The sequence below is a fragment of the Tupaia chinensis genome, unplaced genomic scaffold (assembly GCF_000334495.1).
Source record: "Tupaia chinensis unplaced genomic scaffold, TupChi_1.0 Scaffold139767_1, whole genome shotgun sequence".
Taxonomy (NCBI): Eukaryota; Metazoa; Chordata; class Mammalia; order Scandentia; family Tupaiidae; genus Tupaia; species Tupaia belangeri.
In genome coordinates, this window is record NW_006199647.1 from 584,978 (window position 1) to 599,214 (window position 14,237).

The window sequence follows — 14,237 nt, forward strand, 5'->3', positions numbered from 1 at the left end:
CCCACCCCGTGGGCCTGGTCATGCCCCAGACCCGTCTTTCTCCTCCACTTCTCCATCCTGTCCAGACCTCGTGCACACAGAAACACACAATGGGCATGTTTTTCAAGCCACCAGGGATTTGAGCAGTGTGGCTGGCTGTGGAGGATGCGGCTCCTTTAACCCGCAGTGGGCATGGCTCCCAGTATGGTCTGAAGCCCGCAGGCCTGAATGCTCACAGCAGTGACAGACACACCTTACTCAACACGCAGAACAGTTTTCCTTTTCAGAAGCAGAAATGGGATTGTCCAGGACCTCTGTCCCTCTGTCGTGGTGCACCATGCCACACCCCTGCCACTTCTCTACAACAGATGCTTCCTGGGTTTAACGGTTCAGAAAAGGCTGCACACCTGGGCCTGCCAGGCCCACGCGCTGAGTCAGGCCACACGGCATGCGACTTTGGCACTCTGGCTACCCCGGGAAAAGGCGGCGTGCTGTTCCAGTAACGCCCGGACTGGACATGTGCGAGTCCACGCTGGCGCCGACTGAGCCGAGTGTGCCGTGCTTTCTGGGCTGTTTTCCTGGTTTGAGGTGGAAAGAGCCACTTCTGGGGGTGACTGGGCAGGCGGGGCCCTACCTGTGAGAATCCCGTCCAGCTGGTCCACCATGAGCGTGGCATCTCCTTCCGTGAAGCACATGGGCGGCTTTATCTTCAGCACGTTTCTGTGAGGGCCGTCGGCGCTCAGGAGCACACCTCTCTCTTTCATCCTGTTAGAGCAGGAAGTGCATGGGAGTGCATGTGAGTGTGTGTGTGAGTGCAACAGCAGCCCAGACGGTCTGCAGATGAGGCTCTCGGAGAAATGAGGGGTCTGCACTCAAGAAGCCCACGTTCACTGCTGATGCATCTAGGGCCCCTTTGGAGAGAGGAAAGGCTGTGAAACCAACTCTCCAACGGCGACATCACGGGCAGACGCGGCTGGGTGCGGGCGGGCTTACTGGTAGATGACGTGCTGAGCCTCGGCGGTGGCTGGGGTCCTGTTCTGGTCCTGCACCAGGTCGATGCCAATGAAAAGGCCAATGCCTCTGCCGGAGGTGAGGAAAGGAAGCGTGACACACACTCTGGCAAGACCCGCTTGTCTCGAAAAGTTAATGTGGTCCCAGCATTAGTCTGACTTGAAGCTCAATGGGTCACTGTTGATTCTAACCAATGCAGTACTCCCTATAGTCGCTAGGTTTGGAAACAAGCCGGTTTTTGTCTTTTTTTTTTTTTTTTAATTAGCTATAAAAGAAAAAAGCCTAAAGATGTCCCTTTTATGTCATTTATCATCTCAAAATATTAGTGGTATATGTGTTTATACACACACACACACCTGTGAAAAATATCCAGCTTCCCAGGACAGTATTTTAGACGATTTTCAATGGATCATTTAAGTTACTTTTACTTTATGCTTTTTATCTTTTCATTGCTGATAATATCTTAACATTATGAAGAGGCAAAAAGCATGAAAGTCAGAAAAAATATGTACCCAAATGTTATCAGTGGTGATTTCTGGGTTCTGGATTAAGAATGATGTTTGCCTTTTGCTGTTTGTGTGTGTGTGTGTGAGTGTGTGTGTTTAGCTTTATATATTTGTTTGTTTTGCTATAGAGTACTTAGGCTCACCAGAGAGAGACAGAAAGAGAGAGGGAGAGAAAGTGAGAAATCACCACCCAGGGGGCTGACCATGCCACAGTCCCTTCTCCATTCTCCTCCCAGGATTTGGGGCACACATGCACATGTGTGTGGCTTATTTTTCAAGGCACCAAGTCTGGGACTTGAGTGTCACACTCAGTCATGTGAGATCCAGTTCCTGTAACCACCGTTCTACCAGCTGGCCCAGTGCACTTTATTTCAAATGTTTAAGACTGGGCCGGCTCCGTGGTGTAGCAAGAGAAGCAGGATCTCACGTAACTACCATGGTTTGAATCCCCAACCTGGTTGGCCTGAAATGTGCCAGTTGTGCACTTGAGTATCCACTATCTGACGGGCTAGAGGACAGGAGGGACTGTGGTGCAATCACACCCTGTGAAGGGTGTTCTCTCTTTCTTAGGCATGTTCATGAGCTCTTTTGTGGATAAAGGAGAAAACAAAATAAATGTTTAAAATTTAAGTAATTTAAAAAAATGTATAGCGGGAACCAGCAGTTAGCGTAATGGCTATGTCGCTGGACTCCCATGTAGTTGACCGCGGTTCGCATCCCAGACCCGGTGACTTAAAACTCACGCCGGGCGCATGTGCATGCATGCCCAAGATCCTGAGAGGAGAATGGAGGAGAAGGGATTGCAGCGTGACCATCCCTCCTGGGGGGTGATTTCTTGCTTTCTGTCTCTATGTCTCTCTGTCTGTCTGGCGAGCACATGCACTCTATAGCAAAAATCTCTCCAAAAAAAAAAAAAAAGCATAGCCACATGACAACTTCATGACAAACATACCGAATGTCTCCTATTAGAGGGTGCTTAGCCTTCTGTTTCTGTAGTAACTCGACAAGGTAATTCCCTACTCTGGTGGCATTTCCTTGAAGGTCCTCACTTTCAATGATATCCAGGACAGCCAAACCAACAGCGCAGGACACCGGGTTCCCTCCATACTGCAGAAAGAGACAAGCGAGAACTCTGACTGTTGAGACTGTGATAGTGCCTCATTGAGCACTCTGACTGTTGAGTCTGTGATAGTGCCTCATCGAGAACTCTGACTGTTGAATCTGTGATAGCGCCTCATCGGTGAGAAACCAGCACCTGTGTGCAAAGGGGAGATGCAAATGCAATAAGATGTTCTTTTATAATTCCAGTTTCTCAGATTTAGCATGTAGCACAGTTCTAGTTATTCAGTGTGAAGTAATAATTCATCCCAAATTATATTCTCCATGCTCATTAACTGGTATGAAACTTCCTGGTTCATCCAAATGAAAAACAGATGTTGTGCTGGGTGTTAAGGATTTCAGAGTGTGGTTCAGTGAGGGAACCAGAGGTCTTTGCTCTCGAAGAGCTGTGTGACAACAGCTAAGCAAAGGCGTTCACTCCAAATAATCTACGTCCTTGGGTTCTTATCATAGCTGTTGTGAGTGTGATTATATATACTGCATAAACTACAATGATTTTCCCAAGCTTGCAGCTCATGGAACTAAAACCAAGGAAGTAAAATTTCCCAAAGATACAAAGTTAGTATCTTTATTACAACTATATAGCATTCACAGTACTGAACCATCTAGCTACTTTAAACATGTTGGAATAGAACTATAATACAAAAACAAAAAAAAATCATATAATCTCTTCACCAAAATATTACCACTGGGACCAGTAGGCAGCATAATGTTTATGTAGCTGGATTTCCACATAGTCAACTGCAGTTCAAGTCCTGGACCCAGTGGCTTAAACTCATGCTGGGTGCGTATGCCCAAAATTCCAAGAGAAGAATGGAGAAGGGATTGTGGTGTGGCCATCACCCCTGGAGGGTTATTTCTAGTTTCTGTCTCTCTGGCCAGTGTATAGACCCTATAGCAAAAATAGCTCTCTCTCTCTGAAAAAAAGAAAAAAAAAAAAGAACAACAACAACAACAACAACAAAAACCACCCTCTAGAGTTTAGCAGAGCAGCCATTTCTCATGGAGCAATTTAGGAGGGAGAAAGATAAACAAAAAAAACACAAGGAGCAGATGGAGCGGAGTCTGGGAGAGCCACGTCTGGCCAAGCCAGGCTGGCCTGTGACAATGCTGAGCTCAGAGAGTAGGCACATGCACTGTTTTTCCTCCCAGAATTGAAGCTGGAGGCCAAGATTTACCGTGTTGAAATACTCCATCCCAGAGCTGCTGAAGGCTTCTGCGATTTCTTTGGTCGTCACCACACATGCCATGGGGTGGCCATTGCCCATTGGCTTTCCCATGGTGACAATGTCTGGAATGAAGTCTTCACCATGCATTTGGAAGCTCCAGAAATGTTTCCCAGCTCGGCCAAAGCCGACCTGAACTTCGTCAGCTATAAACACGCCCCCAGCCCCACGGACATACCTGCAAAGTAAAGGCATGGTCTGACGCCTTCTCACCCAAGAGTCCCCAGACCCATCCACCAAGATCCAGACTACTGAAGACAGAGCAATGTGTTAACCTGGGTCTTAGTTTTTGTTGATCACATTCAGTACTTCAACCCCGCGTGGAGCTCTGTGACTTGACAGTGTAACCACAGACTTTCTAGCTTAGGCACATCCATGTCATTTGGGTTTGTACTGTGGCACTTTAAGTCAAAGAAAAATAATTGCACGAGTGGGTTTTTGCAGATTTGATCTTCAGATGTGTAGTAACTGGGAAGATTTGGGGACTAGCCAGTCAGAGAGGTGTCAGACTGGGGCCTTCCAGGTCATGTGTAAACCCTTTATTGCTGGCTCTTGGGAAGGCTGAGGAGTACCTACAGCCCGGGGCTGGCAGGAGTGGCTCTGCACCGCCAGCCTCAGCAAACAGAGCAGCCCTACAGGGTGCTCCCAGTGCCTCACCTTGACCCAGCATGCCCAAGTCAGTACATACTCTGCCACTTTCTGGAAGTAGCCTGCTGGAGGGATTATTTGTCCACCACAGCTCTGCATGGATTCGGCAATAAATGCAGCGATCTACAAAAGAGAAGACAGGTGCGAGTCCATTAGGCTCCCTCCTCCCTGCAAGAGTCTGACAGAGCTGGCTGTCTCAGAACGGCTACCGGTAGGCCTATGGCGAGTGGCAGACAGGCCGTTGACGTCTTCAACATCACCCTTGTTCCAAGGGCAGCACCAAGCCCAGGGGCGTGGGGAAAGCAGGCTTGGAACGTGCCCCAGGTGTCTTGTCCTGCGCCGGGCTCAGCCCAACGGTCAGGCAATTGGTGACAGCCACCACAGAGTGTGCTCCAGGGGCTCGGAGAGAAGGTGGGACAGAGGGGCCGACAGGAGCAGAAAGTGCCAGGAGCACGACTTCAGAAACCAGAAGAGCAGGGTTCTACGACAGTTCAGATCACCCCGTGACTGCGTTGCTCTGAGTTAAACGCTTTTACTTTTTTTAAATTGTTATCATTTATTTTTAGTTTGACTGTAGAGAGAGACAGACAGAAAAGCAAAATGAGAGAGCAAGCTGCCAGGTCCGGGACTCACACCAGAGTTGGCCCTGTGGGAGTCTAGTACCTTAACCTCCATGCCACCTGCCAGCCCCAATCTTTTTTTGTTTTCCTTAGTTTCTTAGCTATGGAACAAAGTTGTTGGCAAGATTCCTCCTCTAAAGCTCCATGACTTTTCAAACGCACCTACTAGTCTGAAGGGCCCTTCCTCTATTCTCTCATTGCCTTCATCATTATTTAATTTAATTTAATTTATTTTTTAAGAGAGAGGTTTTGGCTATAGGATGCGTGCACTCACTGGAGAGACAGAAAGAGGTAGATGGATCACCCCTTCCCCTGAAAGGGATGGCCACACTGCAATCCCTTCTCCTCCACTCTCCTCTCGGGATCTTGAGCACGCTCACACATGTGCCTGGTGTGTTTTAAGCTACCAGATCCAGGTCTTGAACCACGGTTGACTACATGGGAGTCCAGCAATATAACTGTTATGCCCTCTGCTGGTTCCCTTCAGCATTAATTTTGGTTTTGTTTTTTAGATTTTTGCCATAGGGCACATGAGGTCACTGAAGAGACAGAATGTGAGAGGTTACTCCCCAGGGGGATGGCCATGCCAAAATCCCTTCTCATCTATCCTCTTCTTGGGATTTTGGGCACACATGCACATGTACCTGGCATGATTTTCAAACCTACAGACCTGGGACTCACACCGTTGTTGGCCATGTGGGAATCCAGTGCCTTAACGACTGTGCCACCTGCTGGCCCCCACAGCATAACTTTTGTTATTTATTTCACAAGTGAGAAACAGGGAGTGTGCGGGAGAGATACAGCACTCCCGACAAGGACCTGAGGCCACGATGCACCCCAGCTCCAGCCAGCCTGGGTCCGCGCACACACCTGGGACTCACACCGTAGTTGGCCATGTGGGAATCCAGTGCCTTAACGACTGTGCCACCTGCTGGCCCCCACAGCATAACTTTTGTTATTTATTTCACAAGTGAGAAACAGGGAGTGTGCGGGAGAGATACAGCACTCCCGACAAGGACCTGAGGCCACGATGCACCCCAGCTCCAGCCAGCCTGGGTCCGCGCACACGTGTACACGGCATATGGGGGTGGGGGGGTCTCTGGACTCAAACTGGCAACCTTCCCTCATGTATTTCCCTGATGGCTGCGTTTTTACTGCCGTGCAGCGCCGTCAGGCCCCTGCTCTCAGCATTAACACGCCAGTTTTGTTCCAGTAACTATTGAATGCTAATATTCTCGAAAAATTACCCAACCCTTAGCAGCTGAGTCCGGACTTGATCCTGTTAGCGTAAACCTTCCCCAGAGAGCATCATCTACTGTCTGTGTGGGAGGGAGAGGCTGTGTCAAGGAAGACGAAGCCCCAGGGCTGGGGAGAGCCATGCAGAAACTCACAGGAGAGGGCGTGGGAGCGGACGGTTGGGGAAGGAAAGAGAAACGGCTAAGGAACATGAATGGCTGCATTATGAAGGCAAAAATACTCGGGTTAATTGGAAAAAGCAACTTCTTTCAAATTATAACTTCTAAAAAATTTGCCACGTCTACACCATTAACCAGTTTAGGGCAAAGTTCTGTCAGGTTGCATTAGTAAATTCACTGTAGTGACCCTCAGACGGGCTGAGGATTGAACATTAAGCTGAGGACAGCCAAAGACTGGGAAGGTGAAAACCTGGTTCCCTTGCTCTCAAGGGTTCTGGTTCTGTCTAAGGTCAGGCCGAACCAGAAGAACACTTTTCCGCTGGCGTAGGCAGCTGCTGACCAACACCCAGCTCCACGCTTTAGGGATGCTGAGCCAGTTCAAGGGACGTGCCCAGGCCCCCATCGGATGGGACATCTGGGCTGGGCCACGCAGCTCCCCTCTCCTTCACGCACATTAACCCCTGGCGTGACTCAGTTGAAACGTCTGTCCCCGAGCTTGTCCCTCCCCTAGTTCTCTCTTCTCCTGCCCTCTGGACCAGCCCCGCACACTGGGAGGAGTGGGAATCAGCCCCTGGGTTTGCAGCGCCCACAGCGATCGTACTTCCAGGATGAACGGAGGCAGGCAGTCTTTGGGCTGGCCTCAGTAGTGCCTTGTTGGAAACACGAACCGGGGGAATGGAACTGGGGAAGCACAGATGGGACTTGAGAGCCGGTCCTTTGCCATCTCTTTAGTGAGTGCTGTGGTCCTGGCCCGTTTCACAAGCCATGGCAACATGTTCCAAAGCGGTAAGTACTGACCTTCCTCCCCCGGCCCTGAGCCTCTTCAATGATCGTCTTCACTTCATCGGCGTAGGCCCCGGCGGGGTCAGCGTGGTCCTCTCGGAATGGGCCTCTGTACGTGTCTGGAGCTGGTGCCTGGAGGCGTGAAGAAGCGTGGTGTCTGGTTATTTGCGTGTTCGTGAACTTGAACGAAAGGTCTTCCCACCAGGCACGTCGGAAAGCGACTGTGTGGATGAAGGGTTGCTGGGTCCTGCCTACTTCTCCCTGAAAGCTCTGGATCCCGTGAAGAACTGACTTGTCTGAACTCCGAAAGGGGCTTGCCCTGACACCCTGATGCCCGGGTCACATGAACAGTAAATTCACGTATTTTCTGGGAATGCCAATGAACGGAGACTGTGCTAACGGTCCCACATCTAAAACGAACCAGCACGAAGCAGCGCTGTCACAAGTTATAATTATTCGGACTTAAATTATTATTAGCACTGACTTCGAAATCTTAAGCTCTTAAAAGAAGGCATTGATGATTCTCTTAGAAAGTCTACAGATCTTTGGGACCAGCAGGTGACATGGTGGTTAAGAGTGCTGGACTCCCGCGTGACTGACCAAGGTTTGAGCCCCAGATCTGGTGGCTTGCTTTCTCACTTTCCCTCTCTTTCTCTCTCTCTCTCTCTTTTTTTTTTTTTTGGAGAGATTTTCACTGTAGGGTGCGTGCACTCGCCAGACAGACAGAGAGAGACATAGAGACAGAAAGCAAGAAATCACCCCCCAGGGGGGATGGTCACGCCGCAATCCCTTCTCCTCCATTCTCCTCTCGGGATCTTGGGCACGCACGCACACGCACCCGGCGTGAGTTTAAGCCACCGGGTCCGGGACACGAACCGCGGTCGACTATGTGGGAGTCCAGCGACATAGTCATTACGCTAACTGCTGGTTCCCCTCTTTCTCTCTCTTGCTCTGTCCCTCTATGGTCTAATTAATATAAGTAAGTAAATAAATAAAGTTAAATAAAATAATTCTTTTCAAAGAAAAAGCCTACAGATCCTTAGTTAATGTGAACGCCTAGGCTGGCCCATAGCAGTGATGAAGCCCGGTGGCTTTATTTTCGCTCTCTGTCCCGTTATGCATGTGCCCTATAGCAAAACAAACTACAAAAACACCAAATGAATTTTACTGTTTTACCAGTGTAGAAGAGTCTTTAGTCCACTTAATGAATCTATGTAATCATTTAGCACAGAGAAGTACATTTTTTTTTTTGCTATGGGGCACGTGTGCTGGCCAGAAAGACAGAGAGACAGAGAGACAGAAAGCAAGAAATCACCCCCCAGGGGGAATGGCCATGCCACAATCTCATCTCCTCCATTCTCTCGGGATCTTGGGCACACACGCACGTGTGCCTGGGGCGATTTTCAACCACCAGGTCTGGGACTTGAACCATGGTCGACTACATGGGAGCCCAGAGACATAGCCATTATGCCACCTGCTGGTCCAGAGCAATTAAGTTTTAGGAGACTCTTACTTCAACTCTGAATTTCTAGTTGGCATCAGAGAAGAAACGAACGTACCATCAGCGAGCTGGGAAGCCAGCGCGGCGCACGGCGGCCACAAGCCTTCACCGCACTGACTGCCGCCACCCGCCTTCCCACGGACGGGAGACCAGTCTGCCGCGGCCTCACCCATCACAGACCACACTCCATCCTGCTTTCTTCTCGGGTTCACGCGGGTGAAAGCTTTGGGCTGGATTCTCGCAAGGCTTCCTTCCAGTATTAACCTCTGACTCCGGGACTCTGAGACTTACCACGTGCACAAATTCCTTCTTGGCATCTTTGCCGTTCAGAAATTTGTAGGGACTAATCTCAATCAAAGACGTGAGGTGACCATGGTAAGCGCTGGAAAGAGAGAACAGAAACCGAAGTCACCCCGGACGGCTGCGTCTAGTACATGAGAAGCCATGTCTCAGGGCGTCCGCGTCCAGGGAGATCTGAGCGCCGTGCCAGATCACATCACACAGGGTCCACGGAGTCCAGGTCTCCCCAGCCTGGCCAGCGGTGTCTGTCCGGGCCTCCTGACGTGTGTAGTAAACACGCAGAGCCAGGTGTGTGGCCACATAGGGAATTTCTTCCTAAGTAGGGAAAATACTTACTTGGATCATATTGCTCAATTAGATGGTCTCAATGCAAGAACTGTTTTCTATCTTCATGCAAAGCTTCACATGTATGCATTTTTAAACGTGTTACAGGTTTAAAGTCTAGTAGATTTAGCCAAGTTCATGTCCCAGAATGACTGTTTCTGTCCAGGATGATTTCTAAAGGTTGTCAAATTGCAAATACCCAGCAAGTCTTAGCTGGGAAGGAACAGAGATCTCCTTAAGGAGAATTCAGACTGAGAAGTGGTTAAAGAGGAAGAACTTGCCCTGCCTTACTGCGAGGCGTGCTGCAAAGCCCCGGGCAGACAGTTGGTGTGATCCTGGGAGAGAGCGAGGAGGTGAGGACAGCCACTTAGCTACACAAACGGTGACGAAATGGATGAATGGTGACGGGTTTGGTAAGAAGTAATTCTAAAGCTCCTTGAAAACCGCACAACAGCTTTGTGATCTGGAGGGTGAGATGGGTGTTGGGGACAGCGAGTAACACACCAAAATATGCATAAGATGAAGTCCGTGCTTAGGGACTGGCAGATGGCATAACGGTTATGGTGCTGGACTCCCACGTAGTCGCCCGCGGTTCACGTTCCGGCAGCTTAAACTCATGCTGAGCACGCGTGCATGCCTGCTCCAACATGCAAGATGAGAATGGAGAAGGGATTGCGGTGTGGCCATCCCCCCTGGTGGGTGATTTCTCACTTTCTGTCTCTCTCTGTCTTTCTGGTAAGCTCATGCACCCTATAGCAAAAATTTCTCAAAAAAATTTGATGTGTGCCTGTTTTATTTTATAAAAAGTAAAGATTCCCATTAATATAAGGACGCTGTTGGCACAGGGTTCCGAAACGCTGATTGCGAAAGCTGCGGGAAGACATTTAGAAACTTATACGGAACTCTGAGGACAGTGTGCACAGACTTAGGTTGGGAAAAGATGTTTGAAATGTCTCAGACTGGGCCAACAAGGTGGCGTACGGTTAAGGTGGCTAGATCCCACATGGCCGACTAGTGGTTTGAGTCCTGGATCCAGAGCCTCAAATATATGCCAGGCTTATGCACGTGCCCAAACCCGGAGAGGAGAATGGAAGAGAAGGGGTTATGTGTGGGCACTCCTCCTGAGGCTGCTTTCTCACTCCTCGCCTCTGTCTGGTAAGTGTCCACACACGGTAAAGCAAAACAAAAACAAACAAAACAGAAAAAATAAAAGAAAGAAAACTAGTGGATCTGAGATGTGCTGTGGGTGTAAAACACATTTGATTTTGAAGACTTAAGAGGAAGCAAACTGTCTCCTGTCCCTTACACCGGGCTGCGTGTGCAGGACAACTCCGGGACCTCCGGGAGCCCGCCGGGCTTACGCCGCACTCCCACGGGCAGCACTGAGTGAGGGGAGCGGAATGGGACAGCCCGGCCACCTGGCGTCTGGCATCACAGACTGAGGACGCGGAAGGCAGGGACGGGGAGAGGACAGCGCTGCTGTCAGGTGGACACCGATGCCCACGTCCCGGAAGCATGGATAAGACGTGGGTGACTTCGAGGAGTCTGTGGGTATGCGCCGTCCAAGTCTGAGCTTATCTCAGTGCAAGACACCTTGAAATCCACACGTAGATAGCAACGATACGCATGACAACACCGTCCGCCACATGGAACGACAGGATCCCACAGCAGGGCACAGGACGAAGCTCCTGTCCAATGCCACCCTCTGCATTCTGGCATAAAATGCGGCAGGTTTGAGTCGGAGAGCCCAGGCTACAGAGTGGCTTTTGGTAATCATGAGCCAATGAGAAAACACTAAGCTATCTTTATCCCGATGATTCACTTTATTCTAGTTATTAATTATTATTGGCATTTAACATGCTGTGGGTTATGTGCACTCATGAGGAGGGCGAGAGAGTGAGAAAAGAAGCCTCCAGGTCCGGGACTCCAACTGCAGTCGGCCATGGGGCAGTCTGGCACCTTAAGCACCATGCCGCCCACTGGCCCCAGAGCACTAAGTTTTACTTGGTGGTTATTTTTTTTGGAAAATTTCCTGCAACGTGTTAAAAAGAATGTTCCTTACATGCAGGAGCAGCTCAGTGAACAGGGATGTGTGAAACTCAGCCCCGAGTCATGCAAAGCTCTGAAGCTGCAGACACTACGGCACCCCAAAGAGCCCCCCTTGTTTGCAGGAATGTAAAAGAAATAAAGTATCCTCTGACATGAGTTGGCTTTGATGCTGAACACATTGTTTAAAACATTATTCTATAGATTCCCCCTCCATAGCACTTGTGGTACCAGTACAGACAGAATCCACGTGGCAGGTTGTTGGGGGAGTCGGGACGTAGTTTTCTAGCTTCTCTGTACAAAAATGGGTCATGACTTTCCCGAGGACCCAAGAATTCCCTCTCTAGAGGAGCAACTTGCTTAGAAACCTACAGCCACACTTACTGGTCGAGCGTGATCACGTCTTGGTGGCCTCTGAACTGCCGAGCCAGGCGTAGGGCTAGGTCGTTGGCCTCGGACCTAATGAAGACAACACAGTGGAGAGGACACTTGACACAGGGTTCCAAATGCTGATTACGAATGCTGCGAGAAGACATTCAGAAACCCATACGGGACTCTGAAGTCCCCCTGCTCCTCCCTCTGGCCTGCCCTGCAACCTCACCCCCCTTCTAGCACGCGTGCCCTAGCGTTTTCAGTGAAGAACGAGACAGAAGAAACCTGAAACAGCTAGGGTGCACTGCCCAGCCCGGCCTCGTCAGATGACCAGCCTGGAGGACGCTGGGAAGCCTGCGTGAAGCCTGACCGCAGCAGGACACCAGGAGGCGCAGGCCTGCCTGCGTGGCCACCTGCCTCTGCTGCACTGGCCCCGTATCTGATGAGCGCCCTGTATATGAAATGAGGAATATACACATACTTGAATTTACAGTCCTTGAGAGCTGGGTGTCTATTTGCTTACATTTCCTTCTTCCTTTCCTCCTTGTATTTGTGCTGCTTACTTAAGGAAGCGACCAGCCCCCTAGCTGGCACGGCCTGCACTAGTTAACACGCATAGGCCCATGGGTGCCGAGCCCCTTCTCCTCTCCTGGAGAGCCAGGCCTCAGCAGACAAGTTAGGTTCAGAGTTGCGTGATCTGGTGGGGAGTCAGAGAGGTGAACGTGTCAGGTGTGCCCAGAGCCAGAGAGGAGGGTGAGCGTGTCAGGGTGGCCCAGAGCCAGAGAGGAGGGTGAGCGTGTCAGGTGTGGTCAGACGGCAGCCCTCCAGGCCCCCGCGAACCCCAAGGGAAGGTGAACGTGGGAGCGGCAGAGCCAGCGCAGGTGGCGGGCAGCCGGGCACCCACCCGGAGTTGGTGAAGTAGCACACAGAGAGCCCGGGCGGCAGTGTCGCTGTGAGGCGCCTGGCGTACTCCACGATGTTGTCGTGCAGGAACCTGGAGTTGGTGTTGAGCACCTCCATCTGCTTCAGGGCCGCCTGCACCACTCCGGGGTGACAGTGCCCCACTGCCGTGCAGAGACAGAAGCCCAAGAGGTAAGTTAGAGTCTAAGTGACTGCCAGGTGGGGGGAAAGAGGCGACTTCCCTTCCAGTCCACATTTGGTGGCAATGTTCCAGGTGGCCACTGCCGCCGTCCAGCGCAGGGACTGGGGGTGGCGGGACACTCCTCTGGAGGCAGCCGAGCCCAGGCGGCCTGGCTGCGTTGTTGTCCCTCCCACGAGGTGCCAAGGACGAGCGCTCACCGTGGGCGACGTTGTTGATGCAGTCCAGGTACTGCGCGCCCTTCTCGTCGAACATGTACTGGCCACGGGCACGCACGATTTTGATGGGGTCCGCAGGGAAGAACACTTTGCATGAGGGCCTGGAAGGGTCACAGGACGTTCTCTGTCTGGGGTGCTTCTCTGCAGCGTCCCTCCTCCGTGAGGGGCACCCTCGGTGGAGAATTAAGTGATAGGAAGGGAGGGAAGGCACACCGGCACGCGCTGGGACTCGTCTTCATCTTCCACCTCCGTCAGCCTGGACCCTGTCCCTGGAACCCCGTCTCCACCGCCCACGTAGCTCGCCCTCGGCCCCGGAGTGCGTGCCGACTGCGCAGCCTGTGAGCGGATCAGCTCTCTGCTGGCTCTACCCTCGCCAGGACCTCGGTCCCCTCTGCTTTGCTGGAGAACGATAACCACAATGGCCCATGTGAAGTCTGAGCTCTGCTCCTGGCTACGAGGAGGGCTTTCTTTGGATTTAAATTGTAGGTATAAATTAATAGCTGAGCTTGAACTGGTGGGAAATTCTCATTAGCTATTGCTTGCAGTTCCTCTGATGGTGCTTAAAATCATCACCTATGTGTAAACACCTTAAGCAATTTAAAAACTGGGGAGATGGGCCAGCAGCAGGTGTGGTGGTTAAGGGTGCTAGAGTCCCAGTGGCCGACTGTGGTTCAAGTCCTGGACCTGGGGCTTGCTCTCACTTTCTCTCTCTCTGGTCAAATTGAAATAAACAAATGAATAAATAAATGAATAAAATGAAATGAAAATAATTGGTTTAATTGGGGAGAAAGGGAGAGATGAAGAGGAGGAGATTGTGGCATGGCCATCCCCCATGGGGTGCTTCCTCATTGTCCCTCTCTCTTTCTCTGTTTCTGACTAGCACACACACCCTCTAGGGGAAAAAAAAGCAAAACAAAAAAAATCCAAACCAGTTTTTATACCATAGCCCAAGATAGGCTTTTCTCACTGTCCTCTAAGCTAATTCATAAAGAAGTGAATGGAATTCAGATTCAAATACAGGGGCCAGCAGACAGTGTAGTGGTTACGGCACTGGACTCCCACATGGCCGA

The 14,237-nt window shown here is 50.8% G+C and overlaps 1 protein-coding gene across 1 annotated transcript in view; it reads right to left on the reverse strand.

Moving 5' to 3' along the window:
• The window catches only part of ETNPPL (ethanolamine-phosphate phospho-lyase), a 23,276-nt gene extending 9,901 nt beyond the window's left edge, over positions 1-13,375 (reverse strand). Inside the window, exons 1-10 of the mRNA XM_006162239.3 lie at positions 13,150-13,375; positions 12,755-12,914; positions 11,863-11,937; positions 9,100-9,190; positions 7,323-7,439; positions 4,530-4,612; positions 3,794-4,019; positions 2,449-2,603; positions 973-1,059; positions 614-744 (exon numbers count right to left, since the gene is read on the reverse strand). Coding sequence (XP_006162301.3) covers positions 614-744; positions 973-1,059; positions 2,449-2,603; positions 3,794-4,019; positions 4,530-4,612; positions 7,323-7,439; positions 9,100-9,190; positions 11,863-11,937; positions 12,755-12,914; positions 13,150-13,204 — 1,180 coding nt within the window. The 5' untranslated portion in view covers positions 13,205-13,375. The remainder of the gene's footprint in view (positions 1-613; positions 745-972; positions 1,060-2,448; positions 2,604-3,793; positions 4,020-4,529; positions 4,613-7,322; positions 7,440-9,099; positions 9,191-11,862; positions 11,938-12,754; positions 12,915-13,149) is intronic.
• Positions 13,376-14,237: the final 862 nt, after the last annotated feature.